This window comes from Lissotriton helveticus, chromosome 4_1 (assembly GCF_964261635.1).
Source record: "Lissotriton helveticus chromosome 4_1, aLisHel1.1, whole genome shotgun sequence".
Taxonomy (NCBI): Eukaryota; Metazoa; Chordata; class Amphibia; order Caudata; family Salamandridae; genus Lissotriton; species Lissotriton helveticus.
In genome coordinates, this window is record NC_136063.1 from 489,113,680 (window position 1) to 489,135,673 (window position 21,994).

At 46.2% G+C, this 21,994-nt stretch overlaps 1 protein-coding gene across 1 annotated transcript in view; it reads left to right on the forward strand.

The window, feature by feature from the left end:
* LOC144828012 (regulator of microtubule dynamics protein 1-like) overlaps window positions 1-21,994 on the forward strand; it is a 334,350-nt gene that overhangs the window by 276,043 nt on the left and 36,313 nt on the right. Inside the window, exon 7 of the mRNA XM_078686156.1 lies at window positions 389-522. Coding sequence (XP_078542282.1) covers window positions 389-522 — 134 coding nt within the window. The remainder of the gene's footprint in view (window positions 1-388; window positions 523-21,994) is intronic.

A 21,994-nucleotide genomic window follows, 5' to 3' on the forward strand; every position in this document is an offset into this window, starting at 1 on the left:
ATCACCAAGCGGTTTCTAAGCGCTTGCTTAGGGAACCCGTCCTGGTATTCCCCTGTGAGATAACCCCGGCAGGGTATCCGCAAGGTGAAAGCCAGGCATCCCGCCGCGAGGGGCCGTTGTGGAGATTAAGCAAGCTATTGCCCAGAGTCGCAGAGTGTGAACCCGTGAATTGAGTAGGCACCGGAGGGAGAATTGTCGAGTCCATGGACATTTTAGGACTCAAGACCCTGCCGAGCCGGGAATTGAACCCTGGTCCCGGGCTGACCTCTGCTTCCAGGTCTGCCTCCTCTAACCAGTGAGCCACACTTCTCCACATGTACATGTCTGTTACCATAAGTGGAACTTTAAGTGATGTTTGATGCAACCCATACAATTTTCATCTTCACAGTTTCTCCGAACCTTTATAGCAAAAATATGCTGTTTTTGGGGAAGACCTTTCTGAAGCTAAAGAATAAAGAAAAGGCAATCATGTGGTTTCTCAAGGTCAAGCAATTTACTGCTCGCACAGACGAGGACAAGCAGGTACAAAACATTTTTAATCTTCTGACGAACCTGTACAAAAAATATCACATGGACCATATTCACTTTCATGCTACAGAGGGGATGTTATAACTACATTGCATTGTTCTTACTGTACGTTCCGGTGTAACAATAATGCTCTTTTCCATATGTTTATATAATACGTAAACACTTCTCATAATTGAATGAAATGGTCATCAAATAGATGTATTTCAATATAATGAAATGTAGGGTATAGATCAAATTGCTGTAATCGTTCTACGGCTATCAGATGACAATGTAAAAGAGTTTTGCCAAAATGTCTTGCTATGCTTTGTTCAGTGATGAGTGTGCTGAAACTACAAAGATGGGTTGGGGTGCGAAGAGGGTTGGTTTCATTGTTGTAAGATGTTTCACATGTTTGAGGACGAAGAGAGTTAGAATCCACAGTTCTGACAGTGGTATGCAAGAGACCACTTATATTGAAGAGTGTGCCTACAGGTTTCAGTGACCAGAGTCTTATCAAGTTATTTTAAGTAGGACAATAGTGCCTCAATTTGATGTTCACTAACAGAATTTAGATACTATCTGATGTGAAAGACTTGATCTTATGGAATAGGTGGTTCTACCAGGGCATGCAGTATAGAAGAATATCCCAGTATAGAAAGAATTTGTCTCCATCCTCAGAGGATGTGTGCTTTGTATGGTGCTGGTGGACTCTCTTTGAAGCAGGTAGTGGTGGTTCTAACTGAATATACATCTGCTTGCATCTTTTTCTTCAAATTTGCTTTGTATTTAAGAGAACATGTTTGGCATATGTCTAAACACGATAGCGCTTTCATCTCAATAACCACATCTTGTCCTGAATACATTTCCGAATTGCCACTTTCTTCACACCTGCATTGACAGTAAATAAACCTTTTTAAGTTTTGCACCTGTGAAATGACAACATCGACTTTTGAAGTAATCCATTTCCTGAAGTCACTACTCCGTCCGCCCACCTTTCTCCCCTGCTTCTGCATACCCTTGACGGTTTCAAGCACCATGCGTGTGTCTCAACTGAGCACAGCAATACTGTCTTCTCTCATTCTATCCTAGAAGCTAAATATTCGCTAAATATTCCCCAAATATGTGATTCGCACAAATTACTCCAAATAAGCAAGCTGCCAAAGAAACCCTGAGCTCTGCAAGTATATCTCCAGAAACGGTGACTTCTCAAAAGCAACGTTTCTCATCTGTGTGTTTCCATCATAAATACCTCCTAAACATTGCAACGATGATGTGATATACTTGGTGCCCAGTCTGTTCCCCAAATCCAAGCCACACAGACATAGCTGCAAAGTGTCCTTATTGCTTATGTGTGATATTTCCATGGTTTGCTTATACTTGTGTGTGACGTTCAACGACTGAATTCGTGACACTTAGGGGCATATTTACAAGCTCCTAACGCCACCAGAGCGTCACTTTTTCTGACACTCCAGTGGCACTGCTCCATACCCCATATTTACAAGGTACAGTTAACGTAGCTCAACACCACCTTGTAAATATGTCCCTTTCCACAGCAGTACGCTGCGGCAAAGGGGCGGGAGATGGGTGTTGCCGTGGCCGATCCACGGCAACACCCATTGCTTTTTTGATGCTGCCCCATATTTACAAGGATGATGCAGTTCCAATAACTAAGGCCAGGTAAAACCTGGTCTTAGGATGGGAATACGGGGAGAAATTATTCATTTCTATTGCATATTCAGATAAGTCTGTATATGTTATGTCCTTGGCTAGCCATGCATGGTGCAGTTGTGTGTATTTGATGAATTGGAACTTGTGCTAATGCTGCACCTAGAGAACTATACACCTGGGGGAATCCAGGCCTGAGTGGGTGACATGCATGGCTCTGACTGACATGTCTCTCACCGGGCTTTTTTAGCCAGAATCGCTTGCAAACCTCGAAATTTGACTAAAAAAATAACTTCCTCACATTTCTGTGTTGGAAAGTTCTAGAATCTGTGAGAAGCCCCAAACCTCGTTCTACCCAGCATTCCTCCAAGTCTCTTGTAACATGGTACCTCACTTGTGTGGGTAGGCATAGTTCCTGGGACAGGGAAATGGTCCAAAACGCAACATGGTACATCACATTTTACCACTCAAAACTGACCCTTTGTCTCAAAGTGGGTGTCGTTTCGCTAGACCCAGGAAACCAGACAGAACGAGGTTTTGAACAGCAGGTACGCCTTTATTGTTACAGTTACAGCATGTATGTATCACAACCTCTTGCCCCGAGGTCCAGCAGCCGAGTGTCCCTTGTCCCCACCCCTTGACCGGATGTGGTGTCCGGTGTCCCCTGGCTTCTGTCCGGTCCTAGTGCCCTTGGCCTCGGCACGACAGTTCCCCCTTTGTTGCAAACAAACTGAGATGGCCCACAGGCCCCTTTCATTTCACATCTTCTCACTTAGTCTCTCTGTTTCCATGTGTTTCCTTCGTGGTCGCTGTTCTCTGATATCCGCTTGAGCTTCTTCCTTTTGTGCGTGACGTGACGCAGGCCAAGCTGCCGCCGTTGTCATCCGTTCTTTTGCTTTTGTCATCGTCAACTTGTCTCTGGGGAACTCGTTGCCATATTTCCTCACTTGTCCTTGTTTGACCTCCTTCTTTTCTTTTCCGGTTTGTCGCATGTCTTCCTTGGTTCTCATGGGCCTTTGTTGTTGCGTTCGCTGTTTGGTCTCTTGCAGCAATGTCTCCTTGCTCCACTCTTTCTACCCTTCTTGTGTGTGGTAATCTCATTCTTCTAGACTCCCTCATCACCGTTCCATTTCCGCTTTCTGGTAGTTTCTCACTGGTCGTTTTAAGCGCCAACAAGTCTTCTTCTTGCCTCGACCCATGGTCCTCGTCATTCTGCTCATTCTCGTCTTTGCGTATTTTCTCATCTGATTCTCCACATGTTTCCAGTTTTTCAGTTATGTTGTGACATGTCTTCAATATGCTCCTTTCCTCTGACATGTCGTATGTCATGGCCATGAGACCCATTATTTGCATTGTGATGTTGCTCAGCAGGCATGGTGCTGGGATGTCACCCTGCAGCACATGAATGTCCTCTTTGATCTTTTTGTCCTTATATGCTATCTCTTCTGTGAATTTTCCCATGTTAATCACTGGTTTCTTTGACCCCCAGGTGAAAACTTCTAATCGGGACGGCCTCAGTGCCGGCTTTGTCTTCATCTTTCCGTATTCCGATATGCACATAATGTTGCGTGTTGTGCCGCTGTCCAGGACGAACTTTGTTTTGTGTGATCCTACTCCTATGGTCACAGAATCTTCTTTATTTTGCTCCTGTCTGCCAGGCATGTTCTTTCTTCATTTTCATTTTCTTCAGTTGATTTTGTGTGGACGCCTTCAGTTGATTTTGTGTGGACGCCTTCAGTTGATTCTGTGTGGACGTCCGACATGTGATATAGTCGTTCCGTCTTTTCTTCTTCTTCCTCTTCACCTGATTCTAGTGATGAGCTTCTCATTTCTGTTTTGATATGTCTGACATGCCTGGTTGTCGACACTTGTGGTCTCCCTGTTCTTCCCCTGTCAATCCTGAATTGTACTCCTTGACACACGCTGGCGTAGTGATTCCTCCCATTGCATCTTCTGCATGTTTGGCCAAACGCTGGACATGGGCCTCAATGTGGAAATTCCATTCCACACCTGTAGCAAGTTCCTTTAAACTGTTTCCTCGCTGTCTGTTCATTCCTGTCTTTTTTCCACCCACCTGTGCGATAATTGTTTGTCATGTGATGTGCTTGTTCCACTCCGATGTCTTTTCCTCGCTCCATTTCCTTTGCGTGTGCTGTTGCTCTCGCCTCCGCTCTTGCTAGATCCAGGATGTTCTCTAGCGACGTCGGTTCTTTTAGGATTCTTGCACGGAACCCGGTGTCACGGCAGCCTTTAATGATCCGCAGCCTTATTGCTTGTTCGCTGTCAAATTTGTCAAATTCCCAATGTGTCACAAGTTTTCTCAGTCTGGTCGCAAAGTCATCTAGTGTTTCATCTATTTGTTGAAACGCAGTTGCGAAAGTGTATCGTTCGAAATCAACATTTCTTTGCGGGTCAAATTTGGTTGTTAAGCATTTCTTTAGTTTCTCATAGGTGGTTGTTTCCTCGGTTGGCAGTGTCACTAGAAGGTCTTCAATGTCTTCGCCTGCAAAATTTAGCAATAAACCCAATTTCTTTGCTTCTGTCACATCAGTCGCTTGCATGTATCTTTCTAGACGTTTGATCCACTTCTCCCACCTAATTCCTACTTGTGGCTCTGACAAGTTGAATGGTAGTGGTCTTCGGTATTGTGCACTTTGTCTTTCTGGCTTAGGGTCTGCCATTTTTTTTGCTTTCCTGCGTTCTTCTCGACCCTCTTTTGTTATTTCTTCTGTTGTCTGTCCTTTTGTATTTTGTTCTTTACTGCTTGTGCTTTATTAGCGCTCAACTCTCTTATTTGTCCTTGTTTTCCTTTCTCTCCTTTTATTTCTTGCTTTTTCTCTTGTTTGCTGTTCTTTGTCTTCACTTGTGCTTTGTTACTGCTCAAATTCGGCACTTTCAGCTCCTTTTCAAAATTTGCCTTCCCTTTCTTTGACCTTCTCTTGTTTTATCCTTGTCAACCCTTTGTTCTTCCTTTATTATCTTCTTTGTCTGTGCTTTATTCTTTTGTATTTTCTTTACGTGCTCTTTGAGTCCCTTATTCCTTTATTTGCACTTGTTCACTTTGCTATCACCTTCTTTTCTTATCGTTGCTCTATTGCTGCTTATTCAATCCTTATTTTCTTACTTTTACCCTTTTTGTCTTTACTTGTGCTTATTTATGCCTTTTTCTTTAACCCCTTCCATGCTGGCCCGTTTCCGCCGCTGTGCGGTAAACAACGAACAGGCCGGGGCTGTGACGAACTCCAGCCGTCATCAGCACACGAGCACCGTGGAGCGTGACGGCTGGGGTTCGTCACCAGCATGAAAGGGGTTAATTTCCTTGTGTCTTTTCTTTCTAGTGTCTTTTTCCTTTTATTTGCCCGTTTTTTCTTTTAATGTTCTTCTTATGTCCACTGTTGCCACCTATTTGCCTTTATTTGTGCTTATTTGTGCCTTTTCTCTTTAATCGGCACTTTCTAATGCTTTTTCACCCTTTGCCTGACTCCAAAATAGCTGCCGCGCTGTTCCTCGTTCCTTATTGGTCAATTTGCCTGACCCCAAGATGGCCGCTGATATTCTCGCGTGATTTCGTAGCCAATCGGGACACTGCCTGACTTCAAAATGGCCGCCTCTCTATTCTTCGCCCTGATTGGCTCTCTTGCCTGATCTCAAAATGGCCGCAGAGACTCTCGCGAGAGCTCGCGCCAATTTTTCAAACTTCGCGCTTGTAAACAGCGTCTTAGCAGCAATCGTGTATTTCGTTGGCAGCGATCGGGGTGGGCTCCCACGTCGCTGTTCTTCTCTTTGGGGCAATTCTTTCTTCAGTTGTCCTTTGTGGGCAGGATGCGATCCAGGGTGGGCTCCTGGTTTAAAATCGCCAATATTCCTCGTCGATCGTCTATGGCCACACACGATGGGATTGTCGCCGCCTTCGTCGCCAGATGTCGTGTCGCTAGACCCAGGAAACCAGACAGAACGAGGTTTTGATCAGCAGGTACGCCTTTATTGTTACAGTTACAGCATGTATGTATCACGACCTCTTGCCCCGAGGTCCAGCAGCCGAGTGTCCCTTGTCCCCACCCCTTGACCGGATGTGGTGTCCGGTGTCCCCTGGCTTCTCTCCTGTCCCAGGGTCCTAGTGCCCTTGGCCTGGGCACGACAGTGGGTAGCTACGGATTGTGGGTCCTGGCCCAGTCAGCACCTAGAGGAACAGAAAACTTGCGTATTTTTTAAAACTAGACACAAGGGGGAATCCAGGGTAGAGTTTACTTGCGTGGCTCGCACTGCCTTTTTTACCCAGAAAAACACATTTCTGTGATGGAATGTTCCTTCCACCCAGCATTTCCCCAAGCCTTACGATAAAAATGGTTCCTCACGTGTGTGGATACGCATAGTGCCAGTGAAACAAAATGGCCCAAAATGCAACATGGATACATCAAATTTTTCTACTCAAAACTGACCTTTTTTTTGCAAAGTAGATAGCTGTGGACTTTTGGGCCCTCATTGAGCTTCTCTTAGGGAAACCTAGCAAAACTTACACATTTTTTAAAACTGGACAACAAAGGGGAGTGAGTCCAGGGTTGCATGACTTGCGTGTCTCTCAGTAGTTCATTTTACCCAGAAGCCCTTGAAAACGTCAACATTTCTGTGACAGAAAGTTCTGTAATCTGAGATAAGTCACAAGTGTTTACCACCCTGAGTTTCCACATGCCCCCTGATAAGAACAGTGCCCTACTTGTTTGGGTGGGCCAAGACACTATGATCCAAAAGGCCTTAAACCTCTACATTGATAGATAAGCAATAGAGGTTGAGGTGGTATTTGTGGCTGTACTGTGATGCCAACCATACAAACCTACAAACCACAGACATTTTTGAAAACTAGACACCCAGAGGTTCCAGGATGGTGTATATTGCGTGCCCCCCATTAGGTTTTCTTACCTATAATGCTTTGCGAATCTCAAACTTTGCCTCAGATCACCCATTTTCCTTATTTCTTTTATGGAAACTTCTGGAATCCACAGAAAATACATACAATTCCTACCACCCAGTGCAACCCCACACATGCTGATAAAAACGCTGTGCCACTTGTGTGGCTGGGTCTCGTGCCCGTGACAGGAATGGATCAAACCAAGATCAATGGGAGCCCTTATGAGCATCCTCCCAGTGACCTTGGTTTAATCCATTCCGGTTGTTGGCACTAGGCCCAACCACACATGTAGTGCAGCGTTTTTATCGGCATAAGTGGAACTATGCTGGGTGGCATTGGATCCACCCTATCGTACTAACCTACTAATTACTAATCTAGTGTTCCGGGGTAACGTGCTACTCACCACAAGAATCGCTTCAATGCCTCGTCAAGGGGTTATGCTATATAAATACACTTACAATTTACCTAACTGTATGTTGGAGGTTAAGCTGTGCCTCCAGCTGCTCTACTGCATAAATCTTGGAGGCCCTGGGTGCAGGCGTGAGGAAATCAAAGTGCCTGAGGAATGTGGCCATAATTGTTCTGTGGCTTGCTAGAAATCAAAACCCTCTGCAGGGGTACCACCCAAAATCGCTAGAAAAGCAGGGAGGAGGGGCTAAGCTACCCAAGAGGGACAGGGCAGCACGGTGTGTCAAGGGTGGATTGGGGCAGGGAAGGGTGGGGACGAAGAAATGTATGGGGGTAAAACCAAACAAGACAAAGCAGCCCCCCTCCAAAATATAGGGGGAGGGTAGAAGGAAACACTAAGTGCTGGTAGAGAGCAGACTGGAGAGAGCATCCCACAACAGAGAAGGCAACAAGGACATTGTGGGAAGCAACCCAACGATGAGAAAGAAGCACATGGGTGAGAGAGAGCAACACGGAACTAGGGAGAAGAAGCACACAGTTGAGAGAGAGCAACATGGTGGGAGAGAAGCACCCTGGTAAGAGAAAGCAACACAAGCACAGATGGGTAGAGAAGCACACTAAGCAAGGTGCTAGAAAACATTCACTCCAGTGGAGTGCATATGCAAGAAGAAAAAAGTAGTTCCCTAAAAATGAGCACCGGAGTGACACAAATAAAGAGCATATGCTCCAGTGGAGGAACAGATAAATGATAGACAAGTCAAGCCATGAAAAAAGAATCAAGCAAATGATATTGACAATAATTTCAACCAATTTTATTATTATTACTATAATATATGTGCAGGGCACTGTGACCAGACTGGTATCCTGGTGCTAAGAGCCGTAATTGCCTATATGGGTGAAGAAAACCGAGCATAGCACATCATTACATGCATCCACTAATGAGGGAACAGTCATGTCTTCAAGGCTTTCCTGAATTTAAGCAGGTCTGTCAGTGTTCTCAGATCTCGTAGCAGCTTGTTCCATAATTGAGTAGCTTTAACGGAAAAAGCGCATCTATCTTGTCGGATCTTCAGGAACTTATGCCCCTGAATGAGATTACCAATGGAAAGCAATAGTTAGTCTTTAATCCCACTTTAAGATCTGGTGATCAGCTAAGCTGACTAAATGTTTTTTTGCCTGCAGGTAGGCTCGACTTAAAACACAGCGGCATAGCAAGGCTGCCTTGGGCCCTAGTGCAAGCAAGGTAAGGGAACTTCTCCTCCATACTGGTAGGTACTGAAAGACGTAAATGTCTAATTTCTTAATCGTAATAATCATTACCGGTAAGTAATTAGATATTACTCCCAAGTCCCCTTGTCCTGTCCCCTTCATTACTCGTGAATACCATAGAAATGCTAAGAACTGTCTTCATATCAAATAACATGTCATAAACAACTTTCCATGCAACACTAAACAGTGATGTATTCTGTAACATAATTTTTCAAGTCAAAATTGAATGCATCACCCCGCACCAAAACAAGTACCTTCATTCAAGGCATTTTGTAACCAATAATGATGTACAAATATATTGGGGCCGCCCAAGTAGCTCCCGACTCAGTTTGGAGGTTGAAACGCTTTTCTACTCAGCCAAAGAGGCAAATATTGCCCTCGTAGAACAACCTTGTACCCTTGTGGAAGGAGGAGTTCCAGATAAGGAGTAAGCCAAGCTTATCATCTCCTTTATCCATCTACTAATAGATACTAGCAATGCTTTCTCACCTTTGCTAGACATACCAAAAGTTATGAACAGAGTCCAATTTTCTGAAGGCTCTAAACCGTCCAAATAAACCGGTAGAGCTATTTTGGTCATATAACAGGTGCCACTGACATTTTAGGGTAGAATCTAAGTCAACCCCAAGCACTGAAAAATCAACCTCTTCATTTATGTGAAAAGTGGTTGCCACCTTAGGAACAAAAGATGGATCCAGTTTCTGAACCACTCCATCCGCATAAAAAGGAAGAAACTGTTCTCTTGCCGTGGAGCCCCTCGCCTCACCAATTCTCGGGGAAGAGGTAGTTGCAACTAAGCAAACAACCTTTAACTTTAAAAGCTTAATATTCACAGAATACAGAGGTTTGAAAGGGTGGGTCATCACAGCTTTCAGAACCAACTGCAAATCCTGCATAGGATCAAAGGTTTATCCATTGGTCTTAAAAGGGAAAACCTTTTTTTTAAAACAAGATAGGTAATTGAGGTAATGGAGCACTTTACATTAGCACTTGTTACATTTAAAACGCTTCCAGCCACACTCGAAAACAGGCAGCAAGCACATGAGCCTTTAAATAAAGCCAACACTGAATACACTGAGTACTTTTCAGCAACAGGCCCTCAATTTCATGCCAACAGGTGTGTGGCTCCCTAACCGGACCATCATTGGTTCTATCCCAGATGATGAAGCTCTGCCATATGGGTGGTCTGATGGGATTCATTTCCTTTTTGTTGTACACACTTTATAGGTAGACACAGAGTGCGTCACATTTTTCTTTGCCCGTATTAGTTGTACAGACCAGTGACAGTCCTTTTGTATTGTTATACTGTGAATAAGGGGTTTGTCTGTCCTTTGGTCTTTAAATAATTTTCCCCTTAGACCCTCCACCAACCTTGTTTTTGACGATGGAGATCCTCTCAGATTGCCTTGTATAGATGTTTTATCAGATGTCTGCCTTGGGCCATAAACAGCATCACTTGCAGTGTTTTGGTTACCAGTGGTTCTTCCTGGAATGCCGGCCATAGTTCCCTAGCTACAGTGGAAATGTTTGCATACTGGAAATACTGCCCTCTATCTAGGTCACAGGCTGCTGCTGCATCTTCCCTATTTATAAGCTGACTGTTCTGATATAAATCACCCATAGTCAGGCATCCCCCATTTCCATTTCTGAATCGACATCGATTCTGCAATCTTAGCGAACGGCGGTACCACCCACAGAGGCGCATCCGAAGCGTATGGTACATGTCTCAGCACCTTTCTAACTGTGGTCTCCCACACCTCGGATACATGTCTAATAATGTATTGAGTATCACCAGGGACCCCCCCGTCCCCTCATCAATAATTCGGGGAGGGAGCCTCCCACATAGGACCCCAAATATTAATATTAATTCCAATTCAGTGGCAGATTGGTATTCGAGGAACTTTTACGATTCCAGCGATTGGATGTTAGACAGGGTGGTATTTGTGAGGTTGGACCAATTTTGGGGTCCATTTCAGATAAATCTTTCTGTGAACAGAATAAACACTCAACTAGAGAGATTTTTCAGTTGGCATCCGGCTCCAGAGGCAATGGGAATAGATGCTTTTCTGTAGGATTGGAGAGGTCTATGTCCATATACTTTTCTTCCTTTTTTCAGTTAATTAATATTAATTATTGTAGTTTGTAAAGGCAACGTGGGAGAATGACCATTTTAGTAATTGCAACCCTGCTTATAAGTGACAGAGGCAGGTCCCTCCAGAAGCGTAGGGAGCGCCTAATCCCCTCCACGACCCTTCCTATATTAAGTTTCAGGAAGCTATCAGACGTATTTGCTAATTTAATTCCCAGATATCTGGGAGCCGTCATGGTCTACTGCATCCCCAGGTCAGGAAGGTCATCTGCCGGCCGATCTGCTAACCTTCCAGTAGGTATCAGCTTAGATTTGGTTTGATTCGTGCGGAGACCTGGCGCCTCCCCAAATTCCATAAGGATTGTCAAAAGCAGATAACCGATCTTCTAGGTTGTTTACAATATACCAATGTGTCATCAGCATACATGGAGACCCCATGTTCTGTATCCCCCATGGTAAACCCCCAGTCTTTTAGCCGGCTCCTAAGTGCTACCACCAGTGGCACCATTGCAAATAGGAGGGGAGACAGGGGGCAGCTCTGCCTGTTCCCCCTATATCAATGGAATGCCCTGGAGATTCTACCCCCGTCTTAATCCTGGCTCGGGGGATGTATACAACAATGCAACCCTCCGGAGAAAGCTCGCGCCCACCCCCATTTTTTGTAAAGTGGCCCATACAAACGACCAGGCCACCTTATCAAATGCCTGTTAGATATCCAATAAGGCTACTGCGTTGTTTTCAGTCTTTAAACACGGGTCATGCTACACATGCGCCAACAGACGTAAATTAAACATGGTGCTGCGATGTGGGATAAACCCTGCCTGGTCCGGGTGGATCAAATGAGACATGCGAGGAAGCAGTCTATCTGCCAAAATGCCACTCAGAATCTTAACATCAATATTGAGCAACGAAATCGGCCTATATGAATTTGGTACCTGTGGGTCCCTATCCTGTTTGGGGATCATTACCCCCAAAGCCTCCTGCATAAAATCTGCAGCAGTAGTCATTGTAAGGCTTCATTGTATACTTCCAATAAACGATCTGCCAGTTGTAGAGCAAATTGTTGGTAGAATTCCACCAGGAAACCATTGTTCCCAGGCTACTTCCCTGGATTTAGTCGCTTATTAGCACCCAGCACTTCCTCTTTCGAAACTGGGGCTCCTATAGTTTCCTCCGTCTTCTGATCCAATTGGAGCAATTCCACTGCATCCAGAAACTCCGTATAATCAATCCTCCCAGTCCCTCCCTGCCACTGAACACCTTAGCTAAATGAGTAGCGAATACTTCAAGGATCCCCGCCTGCGACTGCACTAATCTCCCATCCGTGTCCAGCAATTGCAGCATTGGCTCCTTGGGTGTTTCCCGCTTCAGCAGCCTGGCCAGCATGGCACCAGATTTATCACCCTCTCTATGGAGTCTTTGCCTGTTTACCATATAATCATATTTTTATAATCATTTCCATGCCTCTAGTAATTCAGTTTGGGCCTCACACCACTCCTCCCTCCTCTGTGGGGACCCGGGTAGCAATGCCTCTAGTTTGGTCAGCCTGCGTTCCTGCACTGCAATGTCCCTCTTGAATTGTTGCCTGACCCCATATGTTGTATGTATGCAAACACCCCTGAGGACCATCTTCATGGCATCCCATTCATGGGCCCTATGCGAGGTGGTCCCCCAATATTCCTCAAAGGATTTGGTGAGTGCAGTTGACATCGCCTTCGCAAAAGGGGGATCCAACAATGCCTCTGCCCAAAGCCGCCATGTAGGGATAGCAGATCTGGGTCTATGGCCCTCAAAGCTGACCAAAACCGGCGAATGGTCCGATATATACCAGACTTGATATGTTATTCCCTGAACCTCCCGAGCCGGACCGAGTTTAGGAGGCAGTAGTCTAAAAGACTAACTGTATTAGTTGCTGGGGTGTGGCACGAGAATACCCTCTGTCCCGGAATTCGGTCCCTCCATACATCTATGAGTTGCAATTCTCTCATTATGTCAGTCAGGGTTTCTGTCATGCGCAGTTTGGTATTTAAACGGGGAGGCTTCCAATTTCCATTTAGCACACAATTTAAATCCCCCAACATTAACGTCGATTCTACAAGATATGGTGCAGTGGCTGTCATAACCGGAGGGGAGAAATTTGGGCAATCAATATTAGGGGCGTAAACATTAATTATACCCAATTCCCTCCCCTCCATTGATCCATGTAGGACCCCATACCTACCCTCTGGGTCCGCCATGTGATGTAGATATGTAAAAGGGACTTCTGGTACCACCCAAATAAGAACACCTCTAGCAAATCCTGAATATGATGTAGCATACATTTACCCACGCCATCTGTGTTTAATACATGGAATCGAGTCTCCCCATACATGAGTCTCCTGCAATCACGCAATAGCCACTGTGTACCTTTTCAAATATGCATACACTCTCCCTCGCTTCTCAAAAGCCACCAACCCCAGGTCATTCTAAGTAAGTACCTTCATAGCTGTGTTCGCCATATTCCAGGAATTACGATACCCCCTTACTCCCTCCCTCCCTCCCAATACCGATCTTCTGCCAACTGCCATGTGGGTTGGTTCCCTGTCATATACATTCTGAGCAGATCACCCACTTTCTTATTGAGCATTCGAAGTGACCCAACATAAGAACCAAAATAAACACCCAACTCCCTCTACCCTTTAGGCAACTCGGCGGCCCTCCCCTCCCTCCTTTCCTGCCGAGGCAGGGCCCACCTTAGCCGCCCCATAACTCCCCTATGAAAACTTACAGATAAACAATAACTATGGCTTCAATCACGATCTAGTTTAAATCAGCGTTGATCTTATTTATATATCCTAGGAGCGGATGCTCTACTTCCTCATCAACTCCAAGCGACCAACCGGGTGCGAGGACTAGCCTCCAGCTCCCAGCACATGGCTTGGTCCCTGTGGTGCGTGTGGAGGACCCCCCACTGGCACAAAAACAGACAGTGTAATAACACATTTCCCTACATTATACAGACTAGTTTTACTCAGCATCATGAGCACCCCGCCAACACTTCGTAATCGATGATGATACCGACCCCTTTCTGCTCACTGCTTCGTTGGACATCATAGCGTCCGGCACTACATTTTGAGAGCCATCTAATGAGTTCGGTACCAATTCCGCCTGCAATGTTCCATCTGGGCGTACCCGGATCCTACCCGGTCTGTCGTCTCGATCTGCCTGTGTCTTCCGGGCCGTCTGGAACCAAATGCCTGCCCGGCCTCCCTCCCCCGTGCCAGGACCCACCAGAACCCGTCTGCAGTGCCAAACAGGAGTCGACAGGCCTGTCTCATCCAGCCATGCCGATGCCTCCTCCACTGATTGAAAAAACAGGGCCTTCCCTTTATGTTCAACCCTGAGTTTTGCAGGATACAGCAGGCTATATTTCAGTCCCGACTCCCGAAGTCGCCTCTTCACTACTAAAAAAAGATCATCTTTGCTCCTGCTCTCCCTGCGTATGATTTGGGAAGATTGCAATAGAGTGGCCCTGATAGATTATCTCGCCCTTCGCCCTGGTGCTTTTCAGGATAATATCCCGGTCTCTATAGTTAAAAAATTGTGCTATGATGGATCTTGGGGGGACCCTGGTTACGGTTGCGGACCCAGTGCTCTGTGCGCCCTTTCAATATTGAAGGATTTGGATAGTCTTGTGGGGGCCAGCTCTTGCACTATCCAGTTTTCCAAAAAGAGATCAGCTGAAGGGACCTCTACCTTTTCAGGAAAGCCTACGAATCTCAGATTATTTCTTCTTGACCTCCCTTCCGCATCCTCCGCTCGATCATCTAGCTGTATCCTTGTTTGCTGGCTCTTGACCACAGTATCTCTGAGAGAACAGACCTCCTGCTTCCTAGTGTCCACGTTCTGCTCTGTAGCGGTAACTCTATTTGAAACTTTATGTAAATCGGCTTTCAGTAGGTTGACATCTATTGCCACCCCATCGATCCTGTGGACCATATCCTCCCTCGAGGAGTGGATTGCCCCCATTATGTCTGCCAGCATAGGGTTCGTGTCCGCCATTCCTGTAGCATCATCTCGCTGATCCGACTGATGCACAGCTGCCCCAGCTGACTCTGCCGGGCATGGCTGCGCGTAGTTGGAGATCTTATTAGACGGAACTTTTGCAAACGTTTCTTTCACCATCTTGAAGTTCCCACGAAATCAGGCACACTCTCCCAGGAAAAGCCTGTGTCAATCTTCTTCTCACACGTTGTGGCAGACTTCCTTAGTGCATATTTACCCAGTCCCAGTATTAGGATGCCACAGAGATCCGATCTGACAGCCTTCACTTGAGTTGCACAAGCAGCGGGACCCGGCAACCCCCCTTCTTCACTTAGCACTCCAACACATCTCCGACAGGGCCGGCACTGACTGGCTCACTATTCTAGGATGCCGAGGTCGCTCCCTCCACTCCCATCCAGCAGTCTCAGGTTGTGGGCTATACATCTGCCAGCTTTCCGAAAGTAACCCCATCCCCATATGGATTCATTCTTCGTTGTGGAATGTTTGGTGTTACTGGTTTTCTCTATTTTTGTTGGTGGGGCTCTCACTCCATTTCCAGTGTTCCTAGCTCCAATCAACCCCACATGCGGCCCAGATTGTCTTCTAGGACTGGGCATCCACGCCCTCCTGGTGCCAGAAGTAACTTTATTTGTGGCTCAGCCACAGCCACAGTCTGTAATAGTAGAGGGGGGCCGGCGGGGGGTACTGTCTCAAAGCCACTCACCTAAGAGCGGGTCTCGGCCCCAGGCCCAGCAGCTCTGCTCTGTATTTGATGGGGCCGCGTCGATGCAGGCGCCACGCTCTCAACAGGCGCTTCCCGATCGGCGTGTGTCCTCGGGTCCAACCTGCTCACTCAGTCCCACGGCATTGGTCGGAGGGCAGGGCTCACTCCACAGTTACTTCGGACAGCTCCGCCGGATTATTTGGGCCTCCGCTCCGAATGTAACAGCAGGAACCAAGCCCAGGCTTTATCACCCGCTACTGCTGCTTTTGCCTGCCGCTCGCTGAACATGAAGGTATGTGCACAGGATTATGCCCATTATACGCCGCGTCAGCGGGAGCTCCGAAGCAGCACTGCTACCCCGCCATGCGTCCAAGCCATGCCCCTTTGGGGGGCTATCTTGTATCCAATTTATACTTATCTCCCTCCTGGCAAGCGGAACTAAAACAAATAGCACTCTTTTTTATCTAGTATTTAAGTATGATAGCCTAGCACCCTTCGTATATTCTCTAGTGGCCCCAAAGAAAATTAGTTCAGTGCTTACCTCAATGTCTTGTTCCATCGCCTCATTTAGGACCTTACCCACATTGAACCAGAACCACTGGAGTTGAGGACACTGCCAGAACATATTGATGTCATCTGCTATCTCTTCTCTACATTTTGGGCAAAGCTTCAACTTCCGACTATTCATCTTTGATACCTTTTTCGGAGTCCAGTACGCTCTATGTAGTGTGAATAGATGATTCTTTTTGAGCTGTGCAGATTTTATTGTATACCATAATGTAGCCACAAATACTTGCCATAAATGTTGCACATCCCGCGTTGGCAGGTCTCTCTCCCACAGTTCCATAGGTAGTGTGAAATCTTCATTCCCAGCTTGAATCATAGACCAGACCCACTTGGACACTTCTTTCTTTAGTGGGCCTCTTTGTAGTTCTTCCTCTAATTTGTTGATTCCCGCCCCTTCTTTCCTCAAGTTCTTTACCCAACTTGTCAATTGATAATAATTAAACTTTGACAGGTTACCTCCGACGCTTACTGACAGAGTTTCCCACCCTATCATAGATCCTTCTAGCAACTGTCTCCACTTCACAATCCCTGCTTCTTCAGGGGAATCAATAGCATATCTTCCAGACATGCTGGAGTTCCTGGAGATTCTCAAATTGGAGCGTAGATGCTATAATGTGGAATCTTTATAGATGTTCTGATTTGGTACCATAGCTTGCAAGCTGATTGCAATTTCTTCAGCCGGATCTTTTTAAAGTATTTAGGGTGCCCACATTTATAGAGAAAAAAGCTTTCTATCACTGCTTGCTAGAGTAACGGATAAGCAAAGTGTTCCTTAAGAAGTGCACTAATATTTTCAAATTGAACTACCCGACTACCCTGTGGGAGGTCCGGACTTGCAATTCCTCCATGTTCTTTTCTCGTTCTCAATTTTTTCCAGGCTATTCTCACCCACCTAGCTGCCCAAATGAAACTATTCAGTTCCCCCTGCAGCTTTTTATTCTAGGCCACTTTAAAAATTCTAGCAGTATGGTGTTAAAGATATAAGTAAATTTGGGAAGTATTGTCATCTTTATCGCATTAGATCTTCCTATGAAAAATAATGGTAGACCAGCCCATGTTTTTAACAGCTCTCTTGTCTCTGCCACCTTAGTATTGAAGTTTACTTGAGCTAGTTTTGTCACTATTACCCCCAAATATCTTATCTTATCCTTTGATTGGGGATTATGAATTGGGGAGTTCCACTCCATTATTTCTGTTTTTGCTGGTTAATTTGGTATCCTGATACTTCCCCAAATCTTTCCAAAATGTCTCTAATTTTTGGCACCGATGTCACTAACTTGCTTGAAAAAATCTTTAGATCGTCAGCATTGAATGCTATTTTTCTACCACCCTTGAGGCTGAAAGGGGATAATCTTTTGACATTCTCTAATTGCATTAGCTAATTGTACTACATATAAATAAAAAGGCAGTGGTGAAAGTGGACATCCCTGCCGTGTACCTCTATTAATGCATTTCTCTTGTTAAATTACCATTTACCAAAATCTTTGCCGTGGGGATTTTGTATATACAACTCACTGCTTTTGAGAATCTTTCTCCAAACCCATAATAATGGATAACTTTATGCAGGAAAAGCCAGTTAACTCTATTGAAAGCTTTGACTGCCTCAAAGGTAAGTTTTGAGAGGGGAATTTTTCCTTTTGTGGCTCGAGCTATTGCTCCAATCACTTCATGGGTCAACTCATGTAGCTGTCTGCCTCTTATGAATCCTTTCTGGTCACTATGTACCAGAGGACTTATAACCTTACTCAATTGTTTGGCGTATATATTTTATAATCACTATTTGTAGGAAAGTGTGTTTCTGTTGCAGCACCCCCCCACACACTTTTTGCCAGACAACTGATGCATTTTTTACTTGATATGCCCAGGGTCCCTGCCAATCAGGTTCCCAGGGCCTGTGTTCTTTTCCCAAAACTAACCCAATTGGCATCTCTTGCCACAGGTCAGCCCCTGGTAAATGGTACCATAGGTACCCAGGGCACTGCGACCAGGGAAGACCTCTAAGGGCTGCAGCACTTATTGTGCCACCCACAGAGGCCCTGTACCTTTACACACACACACTGCCTTTTCAAGCTGCGTGGTTTGGTGCAGAACAAAGTGAAGAGTCGACACAGCACACATCTGTGTGCCATGGCTACAACCCTCCGCCCTGGCATAGGTCAGTCACCCCTCTAGCTGGGTGCACTATACCAGTGGTGAGGGTACAAGCGCATGAGCCCTGTGGAAACTGATTGTTTAGGGCCTGTAGCGGTATTGGGTCATCTAGGTTTTGGCCATAGAATCCTGCTAGGGCATACATTTTGCCAAACATCTTCCCCTTGAGTACCACCCACCTTCCCTTCGTATCTGTGGTGGCTTCCACAAACAACGCCTTCGCTTTTTTTAAAAATAGAATAGCCACACCTTTAATACAACACTACTGGATGGTGAAATCATAACTATCCACCCATGTTTGTTTTTTCATGACCTCTTCCCATTCCTTCCTCAATATTTGTGTTTCTTGGAGGATTATTATCTCACATTTCGCTAATTTTATATATTCCGAGATTTTTTGTTGTTTATTTTTTACTCTTAAGCCGTTTACATTCCACCTCATTACGTGAATGGTGTGTGATTAACCATGCTCCCTCTCCCTAGTAAGCATACCAAATGTTATCTTGCTCGAAACTAAGGACCCCATCCTGCCTGAGCAATTGTACAGAGGACATAAAATATATATATTTTTTTCTCCCATATGCTCCCACACCTTGTGAAAAAATTACCATCATTAAGTTCATTGTGACCCAACTTCCTTACCCCAACCCGCCCCCTTCACCCCCTCTCCCCGGGAAACCCTCCGTTCCATCTTTGGGAAAAGCATAATTGCCCATTTAGAGTACCTTTCTCCCTAGGTATCCCTATGTACATGCTATATTTTCCCCCTTATTTCTTTTACTGTTTCTGCCGGGCTTTCATTTGGTCTATAAGCTCCCCCACTTATTTAGGCTCTCTTATGTTATACATTAGGTTCCTCCACATTATTTTCAAAGAAGTGGGGAAACGCATCTGAGCTGTGGACCCCAAAGACCTAAGTTCCTGTATACATTGAGCCAGTTCCCACTCTCTCTCCTTCGTAGCTCTTGAAATAGCTGTGCAGATACGAATTGTGCTGTCCCCTCTATAAAAGGTGCCTGCTTTCAGAGCCTCAACCAGGATTTTTTCATTCAAGACATAAAATTTAAAGTTGACAAGGATTTTCCGTTCATTTTTCCCCATTTTTCCTTTTTTAAAGGACCTCGATGTACTCTATGAATGTCTTCTTCTAGACCTAGCGCTTCTAATCCCGAGATGAGATCTTTCACAAGCTTGATCACAAAATTCTTAATGTCTTCTCCTACCACTCCCTCCGGAACGTTCAAAATCATGAGACTGTTCCTTCCTGCATTGTTTTCTAGGGTGTCGATCTTATCCCTCAATTCTTTCTCACTGGTTCTTAAGCTCTGTATCTTGCCCCTGTTTGCTTCTACTTCTTTTCCCAATTAATCCAGGGTGGTTTCTACCTCCAGTACTCTCTCCATGAAAGTATTTACCTTCACCTCAAGGGCCTCACAAGTCTCCTGTATTTTTCAAGGTTCCTCTCTGATTTGGCGAAATTTACTCATCTCAGCAATTGGGGTTTCCATCAATGTCCCCATTTCTGGCTGTTCTGTTTGTTTTTTGTGCCTGTGGTAGTGATTGTTGGGCTACGTTATTCAGATCGCTCTGAGTGGTTACCGCTTGTAGAGGTATGTCTTCCTCCAGCCCTTCCAGGGCCAATATATTGAAACCTATTGCTGACAGTGAGCTCTTCTCCTCTGAGACCTTCGTTGCTCATCTGCATATCTGCACCTACCATGGGCCTGGCCTCAGAGTCTACCTGAGTTGCACTAACTGTTATGCTTGTTGAGTCTTGCTCAACTTGTACCTTAAAAAAGGAACGCAGGGAGGGTGTAATTTTTAATCTCGTACCCGCTTGCCTACCTCGTACTGCCAGAGGTGGTATTGTGGGTAGAGTAATTGTGTCCCAGCTTTGCCCAGGTCCTTGGTTCCCCACTTGCTTATTTACTATAGGCACCATAATGGGGCTTTTTGTTGTGCTTTCTGTTGTAGTGTTATTAGCCACAAACCTTCTATTTCTCAAACAGTAGTTAATTCTCTCCTTCGAGACAGCAACCTTCCCAGAGAGCTGGAAGCACCCCGAGATCAACGCCTTACTCAAGAAACCCAAGGCGGACCCCAAGGACCTCAAGAACTTCCGTCCCATCTCCCTGCTCCCGTTCCCGGCGAAGGTCACAGAGAAAATCGTCAACAAGCAACTGACCCGCTACCTCGAGGACAACAACATCCTGAACCCATCCCAGTCCAGCTTCCAAAGCAACCACAGCACCAAAACCGCCCTCATCGCCGCCACCGACGACATCAGGACCCTGATCGACAACGGAGAAACAGCAGCCCTCATACTCCTGGTCCTGTCAGCCGCCTTCGACACGGTCTGCCACCAGACACTACGAACACGCCTACACGAAGCCTGGATCCAAGAGACGGCCCTGGACTGGACCACATCCTTCCTCTCTGGCAGAACACAGAGTGTCCGCCTCCCCCCCTTCAGCTCCACCGCCACCAAGATCATCTGCGCCGTACCCCAGGGCTCATCCCTCAGCCCAACACTGTTCAACATATACATGGCACCCCTCGCCTACGTTGCCCACCAGCACAACCTCAACATCATCTCCTATGCCGACGACACCCAGCTGATCATCTCCCTCACCAAAGACCTTCACACCGCCAAAACCAACCTCCACGAAGGAATGAAGGCTGTCGCCGAATGGATGAGGAACAGCCGACTGAAGCCAAACTCGGACAAGACGGAGGTCCCCATCCCCGGCTCCACCCTCTCAGCATGGGACGACTCCTGGTGATTGACATTGCTGGGAACAGCCCTGACACCCACGGACCGTGCATGCAACCTGGGCGTCATCCTCGACTCCACCCTCTCCATGACCAAACAGGTCAACGCTGTCTCCTCATCCTGCTTCAACACCCTATGAATGCTCCGCAGAATCTTCAAGGGGATCCCCACCGAAACGAGAAGAACAGTAACACAGGCCCTTGTCTCCAGTAGGCTAGACTACGGAAATGCCCTCTACGCAGGAACGTTGAACCAACTCCTGAAACTGCTGCAACGCATCCAGAACTCCTCGGCACGACTGGTCCTCGACATCCTCTGCCCCAGCCACATCACACCCCACCTGAGAGACCTACACTGGCTCCCCGTCAACAAGAGGATAACCTTCAAGCTCCTCATCCGCGCACACAAGGCCCTCCACAACGCCGGCCCAGCATACCTCAACAAACAACTCAGCTTCTACGCCCATACCCGCAAGCTCTGCTCCGCCAACCTCGCCCTCGCCACAGTGCCACGCATCCGAACAACAACCGCCGACGGCATATCCTTATTCCAACTCGCCGCCAAGACCTGGAACACCCTCCCCACCAACCTACGGCAGACCCAAGACATCCTGGCCTTCAGACAACTTCTCAAGACCTGGCTCTTCGATCAGTAGCGGCACCACCCCCCCAGCGCCTTGAGACCCTCACGGGTATGTAGAGCGCTTAGCAAATGTCCTGATTGATTGATTGATTCCCTGCTTCCCAGTAAAATCTTTATTAGTCTCCCCTATAGGTATATGTCCTCTTCTTTTCCTCTCTTTAGGACCATTGGGGGCACTAAATGTAGCAGAGGGGACCTGTGCATTTTTCCTGCCCCCTCCCTGTTACTTACCAGCATCATTCGTGAGGCAAAGGGCTTGTCTATTCCCCC